The sequence below is a fragment of the Trichechus manatus genome, unplaced genomic scaffold (genome assembly GCF_000243295.1).
Source record: "Trichechus manatus latirostris isolate Lorelei unplaced genomic scaffold, TriManLat1.0 scaffold00034, whole genome shotgun sequence".
Classification (NCBI taxonomy): Eukaryota; Metazoa; Chordata; class Mammalia; order Sirenia; family Trichechidae; genus Trichechus; species Trichechus manatus.
Window position 1 is genome coordinate 8,709,682 of NW_004443970.1, and position 12,963 is coordinate 8,722,644.

The window sequence follows — 12,963 nt, forward strand, 5'->3', positions numbered from 1 at the left end:
CAATGGTTAACAACCTCACAACACATCAACACTATCCTTACTCAATCTTGGGTTCCCTATCACCAGCTTTCCTGTCCCCTTCTGCCTTCTAGCCCTTATCCTTGGACTGCTGTGCCTCATTAGTCCCATTTGGTTTTATGGGGCTGTCCACTCCCCCCTTCCTTCTTCTTTTGATGCTTCTTGAGTCATTCAATTTTCCCTGTAAAATAGTTGAATATTTCAACTTGAGGCTTGAATGTTTTCTTCAGTTACTTCAGCTTGAGAAATGCTGAGTATATTTTTTCCTTTCAGTTTTCTAACTCCAGGACTTTGAACATTTCCTTATAATGCTTTGTCTTCTCCAGCTGCCCTTTGAAATCTTCTATTCAGCTCTTTTACTTCATCATTTCCTCCATTTGCTTTAGCTGCTTTTCATTAAACAGCAAGTTTCAGAGTCATTTCTAACATCCATTTTAGTTTTTTCTTTCTTTTCTATCTTTTAATGACCTTTTGCTTTCTTCATGTATGATGTCCTTGATGTCATCCTATAATCTCATCTAGTCTTCAGTCATTCGTGTTCAATGCATCAAATCTATTCTTGAGATGGTCTTTAAATTCAGGTGGGATATACTCAAGGTCATACCTTGGCTCTCATGGACTTGTTCTAAGTTTCTTCAGTTTTAATTTGAACTTGCATATAAGTAATTGATGGTCTGTTCCACAGTCTTTCCCTTGCTTTGTACCAACTGATATCAAGCTTCTCCATCGTCTCTTTCCACCGATAGTCAATTTGATTCCTGTGTATTTCATCTGACAGGGTCCATATGTATAGCAACAGTTTATGTTATTGAGAAAAGGTATTTCCAATGAATAAGTCATTGGTCTTGAAAAATTCTCATGCAATCTCGTGTTGTTTCTACCATCAAGGCCATATTTTCCAACTACTGATCCTTCTTCTTTGTTTCTAATCACCAGTAATCATCAATGTATTTTGATTACATGTTTGATGCTTCTTAGAGGTAACTTAAAGTTTTCAAAAAATAAGTTTCTCTTGTGAACTTAGGCTGGCTGGGGCTGGGGGTGGATGGAAAAGATGAGAAGAATGAGAAGATTCACTCAGGTTCACTTTAGTAGATGAATCTTTTGAGTTGGGACTGCACTGCAGAGACCTAGAAGAGGAATTAGGGAGTCAGGAGGCTCACTGGTATCCTCTGAACCAAGTACAGAATTGATGCCCAGTCTATGATCAAAGAAGGCCAGAGAAGAGCTTGCTGAGGAGCTCAAACTGTCTGGTTGAAAGATAGGAGGTTGTAGGGTGAAGGAATAAGACAAGTGGTGGGGACGATGGTGGGTGGGGAGCTAGGCCAGACAAGTGGAGACGGGAGGGCATGTGAGTGAAAGCCAGCAGGCTGGGTCTCTTGTGGCAGCTGGGAGACACTGGGAAAAAGCATGGAAGGAAGATTATATAGGGGTGGAGACTGGCTTGCAAACCCCATGGCCAGCTGGCCTTGAATGGAGATTTCTGTTGACCTAGTGTCTAATGAACCAACTGTCACATGGTTGTGGGTTTGTTTTCCAGGAAAAGTAGCTGGGAAGTTCCTCAGAAGCAACATCTTGCTGTCCAACCCTGTGGTGGGGCTGGTGATCGGGGTGTTGGTGACCGTCATGGTGCAGAGCTCCAGCACCTCCTCATCCATCATCGTCAGCATGGTGGCCTCCTCATGTGAGTCTGGGGAACCATGAGCCCATGTTTCTAAAAGCTGGGGACCATGTTTCTAAAAGCTGGGAACTCATGTTTCAGACATTTACCTGTCCACCTGGAAAGGCTGGCATTTACTCTTAATATATGTCCATGTCTTGTCACCATTATCCTCCTATTTTGTCCAACTATAATGAGCTCCACCTTGATCCCTGACAGCCTCCTGTTTGGGTTTTAATGATTGAGCCTGACCCAATGCTTGAGAACTTAGTTTTGAATTCTGTAGAACTGCCTGTCCAGTCCAGTGGCCACTAGCCACATGTGTCTATTTACTTTTTTTAATTTTAATTAATTTAAATTTAAAAGATAAAATATTCCTCAGCTGCACTAGCTACACTTCAAGTGCTTAATAGCCACAAAGAACCTTTCCATCATCACAGAAGTTTCTACTGGACACCACTGGTCAGTACTAAGAATAAAGACATATCTAGTCACATCACACACTGGCTTTGGGACAACTGAGCTTGGGGAGATGGCATTCCAAACTGGTGTTTGCTTCAACTGAGTTGAGATAGGTTCTCTTAAGCCAGATCAGTTTACATTGGTTAATTTTCAGCCACTTTGAATTATTTGGCATTTTAAAACTCTCCCCAGCTGGGCCTTTTCAGATTGCAGTCACATCCCAATGATCCCTCTTCCTGTGGCCTGAAGGAATGGATTGCTTCCATGGGGATTAGTCCCAAACTCCTCCTTGTCAATTTCCTACTCTTTTCTGAAAATCTTTGGCCTGGCCACTAATGAAAAGTTATTTCCTCAATAACCTAAGCAGAACCACATATTGCCCAAAATTTACCAGTGAACTAACTAGTGAATTAACTTGTGGGTCCAAATTTTTGCCTCAGGGTAGCATTTGCCTATGAAACATAAACATAGCAAGGTACCTGTTACATAGGAATATAATAGCGGCAAACTCCTTTTCCGTCTGTTTCCTATTCTTTTCTGAAAATCTTTGGCCAAATCTGTAATGAAAAGCTATTTCCTCAATAATGTAAGCTAGACTAGCATTTTGGCCAAAATTAACTAGTGAATTAACTAGTGAGCCAAATTAGAAAAAAGGCATTACTTCTTCAAAATACTTTACATCCATGTGTCAGAAAATTTTGGTAATAGACTGATTTTGTCCTTAAACATTGACTGTTTCCTGGTGTCTTTAATCTAGCCTTGCACCTGTAATAGGGACAAGAGGGAACTTTAGAAAGGCATTTTTAAACTGAGGTCCAAAAAAGATGCAAGGAATCTGAATTCTCAAATTGTGTGCCTGATTTTTTTTTTTTTTTAATGATGCATGTACGAATTTCTGTAGTGAGTCACCCTAGCTTTTCATCAGACTCACAATGAGGTGCATAATCCCAACTAGGTTAAGAACAGCTGCTTTCAGGGATTACCAGCTTGAATGAGTTTAACCTCGCCTTAGGCCCAAGGCTATCTGGAACACAGCCAGGCAGCTTTCCTGAACTTTTTGTTGTTCTTAGACCTGATTCATGGTGACTGAAGGATCAGACTGTTGTAAGCCGTAAAGTTTCACCTGGAAGTAGATCACCAGGCCTTTCTGGTTTCCTTAGTTTGGAAGCTTTGCAGAAGCCTGTTCAGTATCATAGCAGCACTGAAGCCTCCGTTGACAGATGGGTGGTGGCTGTGCATGAGGTGCATTGGCTGGGAGTCAAACTCAGGTCATCCACATGGAAGCTGAGAATTCTACCACTGAGCCACCAGTGTCCTCCTTCCTGAACTTGCTCATCTTCTTTTCCACCCTCCAGTGTTGACTGTGCGAGCTGCCATCCCCATCATCATGGGGGCCAACATTGGAACCACCATTACCAACACCATCGTGGCACTCATGCAGGCAGGAGACCGGAACAAGTTCCGAAGGTAGGAGGCTCTGAATCAGCCTTTGCCACCATCAGGTCTATTGTTTGGGGCCATATTAGCCAATGAAAACATGAATTCTCATTGCTGGGGCTCCTAGAAGTATCCATGATAGAGTACAACTGGGAGCTGGGATCACATTCAGTTAATTACACTCGCTGGACCTCAGCTTTTTTATCTGCATAGCAGGGTTAATAATAGTATCCATTGCCACATTACTGTCCTAAGGATGAAACCTGATCATGTATGGATGTGCTTACGAGGTGCTCAATAGATGGAAGCTGTAGCTTTAAGCCTGCCTGCCCTGTGGTGTCATTAAAACCAGGCCAGTTAGGGTAGGATTTATGGTCTCGCTTAGTCATAAATAATTATACCCACTGTTCATTATGGACTATCTCGTTATCCGACTTTTCGAATAATAGTAAACAGTGTACTAATGACCTACCTCTGGCAGTAATGAACCAGGCAAGATTAACATCTGCTCTGATCGTTAAGGTTATGTGTCAACTTGAAGTGGCCACGATTGGCAGTGGTTTGGCAGTTATCTAATGATGTAATTTAACAGCTCTGTAATGATATGTAGCCATTTTATGATCTGATGTAGTCATCCTCCATTTTTGCATTACACCTATTTTCGCATAACGACCGGGTGTTTGGAAATATCCATGTCAATAAGTGAGAAGTGGATGTGTGACTTCCTAAAGCTTCCATTTTTGGCCAGCTCAACCCTTGCCATTTTTTGTTCTTCACTTGCATGCCAGTAAAAGGCATCTTTGTAGCTGCATGAGATGTGAAAATGGGGCAGTTTGAATACAGGCAAAAGGGATATCACTTCTTCCAAAAAGCTTAATGTGGAAATTAAGCACATTCTTTTGGCCTTCCTGATTGATGATGGACTTTTATCAGAGCTTATTAAAGTATATATAAAGAACAATGAGCAAGGAAGACTGAGGATATTTGCATCTTGCCTAGGTGATGCTGTCACTGTGTGATTCAGGCAGATGGCATTAAAGTGGGTTAGGGAGACTGCAAATGTCATCCCTTGTGTCTTGTAAACTGGCCCAAGACAGTGGACACGTCCTCAGAGGTGTCCTTCTTTGCCCCTAGCCTCCTTGGTCCCTTCTGAAGTGTGAAGCAGGGTTATCATTCCTATGCCCATTTTTTAAAATAATTTAAATTTATTTTTATTGTTGTTGAAAACATACACAACAGAACATCCAGCAATTCAACAATTTCTATGCCCATTTTGTGAGTGTGGAAACTGAGGCTCAAATAGGCTAAGAGACTTCACTGCAGAGCATAGCTGGGACTCCATCACTCCATCCAAGTCTCCATACTACTGATCTTGGAATCTTTCCACTGTTCCACCAATTTTTGCCTCAGGGTAGCATTTGCTTACAAAATAAGAATTATGAAAACATGAGACCTAGCAAAGTGCCTGATATATAGGAATATTCTTGGCTTATTTGGCCCTTGTTTGGTGATATTTAAGTACGTAGATTGTTTTCAATTACATCTTTGGGGATTTTTTTTCTTTCGCTCCTGGACTACTTCCTTAGATTCCTAGAACAATAGCTACTATATCAAACATCTATATGGCTCTTAAAGCTTTTTGTCAAATTACCACGAAATATTTGTGTCACTTTACACACACCAACAGTGTATGAACGTGCCGCCCTTAAATCACCCTCTCCAGCAACAAAGTTATTTTTCACTAGTAAAGCTCAGCGTTTATTTCCCCTTCATGGTTATTAGCTGTTACTTCTATCTGTTCACGTCCATTGTCAAGTTTACACTTTTGGTTTGGGGATTATTTTCAACAAGCAGATATTTTTAAAAGGAAATTTTTTCATTGAGGAAAATCTAGATCAGAATTTCTTAACCTGGGCATAGTTGAGGTGGAATTCAAGGGATCTGTGATCCTGCTCAGACAGATGCAGAGAGTAGTACATATGAGTCTTGTTTTCTGTGGAGACTGTTTATGTGTTTCATGAGAGTCTTCAGAGGAGCCATGATCTTAATTTTTTTAAAGCTGAGAATTCTCTTGTGTAGAGGATTTCTATGGTTACATTCGTACCAGTTCCCAAATTTCCAAAGGAAGGTTGTCTTCATTCAATATGTGTGATTCACAAGTGGTCTTGATGTAAGAGAACATGTATAGAACATGTCTCTCCCAAGCATAGGAGACTCTGAGATGAGTGCTGTCTGATCTAGTGGGAAAAGCTCTGCCTAGGAGTGGAAACAAGAGTCCTGGACCCAGAGCCCTCTTCACGTTCCCTGTGCTTGTCAGCCCTCAGTTTCCGCATCTGTTGAATAGGGTATTAATAACACCCACTTTGGGATCATTGTAGGAATGAAAATGAGATTTTACACATGTGTACAGATATGGGACCCCTAACAGATGGTAGCAGATGGTACAAGTAATGACCTCCCTAGATCATGTCCACTTGCTTGCTGAGTAATCTGACTGTTGGCTTGGTGGGGTTCCCCTTGTGTAGGGCTCTTGCAGGGGCCACTGTCCACGATTTCTTCAACTGGCTCTCTGTGTTCGTGCTCTTGCCCCTGGAGGCTGCCACCCATTACCTAGAGATCCTGACCAACTTTGTGGTGGAGACTTTCCACTTCAAGAATGGTGAAGACGCTCCAGATCTTCTGAAAGTCATCACAGATCCCTTCACAAAGCTCATTATCCAGGTAAGCAGGCTTCCTTCAGAGAGGGGGAAGAGCCTAACTGCCCACACCCCAATCAGCTGGGCAGACATGGTGAAGGGTGGGTGGATCTGTAAACATAGCTCTTGACTCCCTCTGGAACAAGCCTAGGAAGGTGGGGCTTCAGGGACACCTGAGAGAGTAATTGGAAGTGGCTCACAGTTTCATTAATCTCCTCAGAACCTTTCTACCAGCAACCACTTACTTTTCCTTCACAAAGCAGTTGTGAGATAGTGCTAATTCTTTTCTATTGCCTTCCTCAGCTGGATAAAAAAGTTATCAACCAAATTGCGATGAAGGATGAAACAGCCCCAAACAAGAGTCTTGTCAAGATTTGGTGCCACACTTTCACCAAAGTGGTAAGTTTCTAAGAATAGTGTCTGAACTTAAAGCAACCATTCAAGGGAGGCAAATAGAAGGTAAAGGAAAGGAAAAAAATACAGCTCCTGTAAATCAAAACTGGCCAGCGAGATTCCACACTGAGGAACTGTCTGCTGTGTTGGCTTAACCAGTAGGACAGATAGGACAGACAGGTGCCCTTTTGCCCTATCCCACAACTCGGATACATATCCCTGGCTTTTTCATGGCTGCACCTCTGATCCCATTTATGGAGGGACCCGTGGAAACAGTGCATCCTCTCTACAGGTGGTGGCAGATGGTGGCATCTCTCACATGCCTTTCTCAATGGTTCTGCTAGGGAAACTGTGTTCCTCCTTGGAAGAACCACAGCATCCTTCCCTTGAAGTCAGGGAAACTTCAACCTGCTTTGAGGCAGGGTTGTAGCTTATCCTTGTTTATAGGGTGTATATGTGTGTTTTTGAGAGGTGTTAAGGCTAGAGATGAAAAGAAATAGAGGAAGTAGGTGTGAAGGTTGCTTTTGTATGTCCTCAGTTGTCCCAAGAGCTTTTCTAATAAAGATGGAGCAGCAACATCAGCAGGCAGAAACCAACCAGCTTCAATGAGAATATTTTATAAAGGCTCAAAAGTCACACTTTATAACAACTGTCACCTTAAAAAAAAAATAAACAAGTCCTTAAAATAAAACAAATGATACAATTGAGACATTGTGCACGTTGACACATATAATGTTTCCCTCCTGGTCCCCCCATTGCCTGCCACTCCCACCAAAAGTAAATGTTAAGGAGCAAACAATTTCTTATGTTTGCTGTCCAGACTGAGATGAATGTCACCGTTCCCTCACCTGAGAACTGCACTTCCCCTTCCCTCTGTTTCACGGATGGTCTCCAATTCTGGACCACGAAGAACGTGACCTACAAGGAGAACATCGCCAAATGTAAGTGGAACTCTGCAGGGCGACAGCCCCTCAGATGGGCTATCTGGGAGGCTGACAGGTGTTTCTTATCTGTGCGGTGTCCAGGTTGTCAAATGATCTGTTCCATCCTAAGTATATACCCATTTGTATATCTTGTGTCTCTAATTAAGATATACAAATTGCCGTCAAATCAATTCTGACTCAGTGACCCTATAGGACAGAGTAGAACTGTCCCATAGGGTTTACAAGGAACAGCTGGTGGATTCGAACTACTGACCTTTTGGTTAGCAACCATAGCTGTCAACCACTGCACCACCAGGGCTTCAATATATAGTGCCCAGAATTAAACTTAATACTTCAGGTGTGATTTACCCCCCAGAGAATCAAATGAGCTTATTGCCTCCCATGTTCTCAGTGCTGTGTTATCTATTGATATAACCATGGTTTTCTGGAATTACCATGGGGACACAGAGACTTGGAAAACAAAGGATTTTACAATTAGCAATATCCCCTGCTCTGACTTTCCCATCCAACCCCACTTTGCTCCTGAAACACTTAGCTGGAAGTATTCTTCATATTGTGAGTAAAAAAAACAGCATGAGATTTAGAGGTAGAAGAACCGGGCTGGGGCGTGGAGTTGTCCCTGACTAGCTTTGTGACTTTAAGGACCTCACTTCATCTTCCAGCCTCATGAAAACATCTCTATAAACTGTGAAGCATGATATCAATGAAATAGATACACACTGGGTTTGAATCCCAGCTTCACCACCTTCTAGAAGTGTAACCTTGGGTTTAATCTCTCTGAGCCCATGTTTCCTCATCTGTAAAATGGCAATAATTAAAATGCTACATTGTTAGGTTTTTGTGACATCAATTATGTGAGTGCTCGGCACATAGTACATGCTCAATAAATGTTAGATGCTGTTAGCGTTACTAGTGATAATAACTGGTCTTCCTTGCAGGCATATAGATATTCTATCACTGAAAGCATTGTACTTCAGGATAGATGTTGAAATGCTCTTTTGACAATGTGCAATTTCTCCTGTATTAACATAATTTCCTGTCTAATTTTTTGAGTTGCTGTTGTCAATTTGACCCATATAGATAGTTGTTAAAAGAACACAATGCTCAATGTAGACATTCTTTACTAGTTAAGTGAAGTTATGGTTTGGATTTAAGAAGACTTCAGGGGATATTCTTGGTTTGAGCTTTAATGATTCTCTTGACAATAGTTTTGTGGACTCATCCAGCCTCTGTGGCTCTAGAAAGTCTGTATTCTATTTGAATTTTGAATTCTGTTTTGTATTTTCCCCCTTTTGATCAGGATTCTTCTATAGCTAACATCTAACTTGATGCTCTGTATTCCTGGAGTGTTGTCCACGATACATCTGTATCTCTGCTATTGAGAAGGGGAAAATAAAAAGGACAGCTCATGCCTTCTGCCTAGGAGCAATGCCCAGCTATACATATCCACTGAGTTCCCATTCACCAGAACATAGCCTTGGAACCAGATATAGCTGCAAGGGAGGCTGGGAAATGGGATCTTTATCCTGGACTGCCATGTGCCAAACTAACAACTTGTATTATTATGAAAGAGAAGGATGTTTGGGAATAAATACCAACATGTGGCCATGGGTGACTGTGTCCTGACAAGGGCTTTCTGTGGTCTCTGCAGGTCAGCACATCTTTGTGAATTTCAACCTCCCAGATGTTGCCACTGGCGTTATCCTGCTGATAACCTCCTTGTTGGTCCTCTGCACCTGCCTGGTCATGATTGTCAAGCTCCTTAACTCTGTGCTCAAGGGACAGGTCGCAAGTGTCATCAAGAAGACCCTCAACACTGGTAGGCACTCTGACCCCCCTATTCTAGGCCTTCCAGGGGTTCATGTCACAGGCCACTTCCACTGGGATCCTTTCGGTTCACATCAAGCTATGGCCTCTGCATGGAGCTTCTTTCTTGGATCTGAGAAGCTGCAGAACTTAGGATGTCATTCTCCCTTGAGATTTTTCTTGGTGTCTTGGGTGTGGAACAAGGCAGCAGGCACAAAGTTCCATCCCATGTTGGCAAGGTCCTGAGAAGGAGCCAGCTAAAATTCACAGAACTATGAGTTAAGCCTTCTTTCCTGGTTGGTTTTCTACATGCCCTTTCTTGGGTCCACTGGGGCCTTTAGGAAAAGGGTAACATGTGCCCCCCGGTCCCCACTTTTCTTCTACTTTTGGGGAGAAAATGTTGCTTTGGAAAAATACATCCACATCTGATTGAAGCCAATGAGATACCACTGACCAAGAGGAGCTTCTGCCCAGTGACATCATCATCCTGTAAAATCTTCATGAAATGGAGCCAAGAAAATCTGCCTCACAGGGTTGTCATGAGGGTGAATTAGTCAACTTTCAGGGCTACTTGTGTGTAGGGGGCCAATCCTGTGCCAGTGGTCTGGAGGACTGGGTTGGTAGGCTTGTCCCAAGCTGTTGCATGTTCTTGATAGTCCTTTAGGTGAAAGCAAATGTAGGGATTGTGTAGTAACGGGAGAACAGGCTGAAGAGGAGATATCGAGGTCTGGGTGCTTTGAGTGCTTTGTGGGAAAGTATTTGTGTGGGTGAAGCATTTCTAACCTCTGACCTCCAGGAAATTTGTTTCTGTCTTCACTCACATAACACCACACCCACATCATGAAAACGCAGGATGAAAGGCAGCAGGGAATGAAGCTTTGCACTCTCAGATCATGGTGTGGGGTGGGGAGGCATCTTCATAACCTAACCTGCTAGCCCAGCCTGGGCTCCTCCGGAGTTGCAAGCCCATCCTCCATCCTGTGCCTTCTGTCTTCCAGATTTCCCCTTTCCCTTTGCCTGGTTGACTGGCTACCTGGCCATCTTCGTAGGGGCAGGAATGACCTTCCTCATGCAGAGCAGCTCTGTGTTCACGTCTGCCATGACCCCACTGATTGGTGAGTTTTCCGCTTTGTCTTCCCCCGGCTTCTCCCCTGGCCACCGTTGCCATCTCCCATCATCCGTTGGGACTGATGCTATGGTCTTTGTGGTTTTTCCCAGGCATCGGTGTGATAACCATTGAGAGGGCATACCCACTCACGCTGGGCTCCAACATTGGCACCACCACCACTGCCATCCTGGCTGCTTTAGCCAGCCCAGGCAGTACCTTGAAGAGTTCGCTCCAGGTGAGGACAAGGAGTGAGGCAAGGGCTCTGTGAAGGTTGGGAGGATATAACCATATAGCTACATCCTTTGGGCTTGCAAGCTGGTGGTTTCTAACAAGAGCCAGACTTTTATCTACTAGGTTCAAAAGGTGGAACTAAGGTGTGGAGGAGAAACCACTTGGAGATAGAGTCCAGTAGCTCAATCTCAGAACAGTCAAAGCTATTCTCCCTGGGAAGGTAACAAAACTCCCATTACTGGCAATGGCTTAAACAAAGGTTGAGTGACCACTGATAGAGAGATTGGAAAGAGTGTTTAGGCAGCGCAGACAGTGCCTCCCATCTCCTTACCCCCTCTTGGGTGGCCTCCACCTTGTCAATCACCAGGGAGGCAGCCTGGGACATAGGCCTGGCATTAGAAGAAGAAATGTTGTGGAAAAAATTAACTTCCTTGATTCTTATGCCCTGAATCAAGCTTTCATTCCTACTTAGAGACAAGTCACCTCTGTGCATTTGTAGAAGGACAGTAGTATAACTGGCCCATTAGCTGGTCTGAGCTGATGCTGACTCCCAGCTGAATCTTCATTCCTTTGCAGAGCTCTTGTTGATAGTATGACCTTCTCCCCTCCCCCAACCACAATACAACAGACACTCCTGTTTACCTGCCCAACCTCTTGTGTTTCAGATTGCCCTGTGCCACTTCTTCTTCAACATCTCTGGCATCTTGCTGTGGTACCCGATCCCACTCACCCGCCTGCCTATCCGCCTGGCCAAGGGGCTGGGCAAAATCTCTGCCAAGTACCGTTGGTTTGCTATCTTCTACATGGTCTTCTTCTTCTTCCTTATCCCACTGACAGTGTTTGGCCTCTCGCTGGCTGGCTGGCAAGTGCTGGTGGGTGTAGGGGTGCCCATCATCTTCCTGCTGATCCTGGTGGTGTTCATCGGGCTCTTGCAGTCCCGCTGCCCATGGATCCTGCCCCGCAAGCTCCAGAACTGGGACTTCCTGCCCCTGTGGATGCACTCGCTGAAGCCTTGGGATTACCTCATCTCCCTGCTTACCAACTGCTGCCAGAGACGCTGCTGCTGCTGCTGCCGTGTGTGTTGCCTGTTGCGTGGCTGCCCTAAGTGCTGTGAGGACCTGGAGGAGGGGCAGGAGCACCCTAAAGACATCCCCATCAAGGCCCCTGATGCCTTCGATAACATAGCCATGAGCAGAGAAGCCCAGGATGAGGTCAAGTCCCAAGTCAATACCATGGGTGTGAAGACCATCTCCAACAGCACAGCCCTTTAGGGGGCTACCAAGAGATGGGAGGAGGGACCCCAAGTCCTACAGGCTTATGCACTCCTTTCACTGAGAAATGGAGTTGACATCAGTCCTAACTGTCGCTCCGCTTAGCCCAGTACGTCATGTGTAGGGTTGTTTCATCTCAGCCCCTGCTTGCTTGGTCCCTCTCCCAGGAAGGAACAGGACAATATGCAGTGAGAATTTCACACTGAAACCTGGCTAGATAGACAGATGATCACACCCACCTGTGCACCGAGGGGTTGGTCACTAGGACATATTTTCAGATTCAAATCATCCTCTTCAGAAGGAAACAGCTCAAGGGAGGTTCACAAAGGTGGATATGTAACTATATGTACTTGTGCATACACATACATGTTTTTCTTTATTGTGATAAAGCTCAACCATATCTTTTATTAAAGACTGGCTTCAACCAAGAGGTGTTCAAGCGCAGCTGCTCCTAGGTACCCTTGACCTCATCAGCTAGGTTTAGGTGAAGTAGCATAATAGTTTGTAGCTCATGAAGACTTGGAGAGGACTACTTCCTAACAAACCTAAAACCAAACTTATTGCCGTCAGGTCGAATTCTGATCCATGGTGACATTATAGGACAGAATAGAACTGCCTCGTAGGATTTCCAAGGCAGTAAATCTTTATGGAAGTGGACTGCCACATCTTTCTCCTGCAGAGCGGCTGGTGGGTTCGAACCACTAACTTTTTGTTTTGCAGCCCTGATAGAACTCCTCATACAAATACACTGTCAGCATCTCTTCACCTGGGTAGGTGAGGTGAGGCTAGTCCAACCGGTTTAACCGCTGTGTCCTTGCTCTCAAATACTGATTGTTATTCATTTTTACCTTGAGACAGCAAGGTAGCTTAGGCTCTGTGGCTAGGAAGTTTCCAGAATGGGAGGAACATCTGAACTACAGAGGTTTACAATGTGCTT

General features: G+C 44.1%; 1 protein-coding gene across 1 annotated transcript in view; it reads left to right on the plus strand.

The window, feature by feature from the left end:
• LOC101360318 (sodium-dependent phosphate transport protein 2B-like) overlaps positions 1-12,026 on the plus strand; it is a 17,895-nt gene extending 5,869 nt beyond the window's left edge. Inside the window, exons 5-13 of the mRNA XM_004375129.2 lie at positions 1,559-1,702; positions 3,496-3,607; positions 6,103-6,298; positions 6,577-6,672; positions 7,487-7,607; positions 9,262-9,429; positions 10,415-10,531; positions 10,635-10,759; positions 11,421-12,026. Coding sequence (XP_004375186.2) covers positions 1,559-1,702; positions 3,496-3,607; positions 6,103-6,298; positions 6,577-6,672; positions 7,487-7,607; positions 9,262-9,429; positions 10,415-10,531; positions 10,635-10,759; positions 11,421-12,026 — 1,685 coding nt within the window. The remainder of the gene's footprint in view (positions 1-1,558; positions 1,703-3,495; positions 3,608-6,102; positions 6,299-6,576; positions 6,673-7,486; positions 7,608-9,261; positions 9,430-10,414; positions 10,532-10,634; positions 10,760-11,420) is intronic.
• Positions 12,027-12,963: the final 937 nt, after the last annotated feature.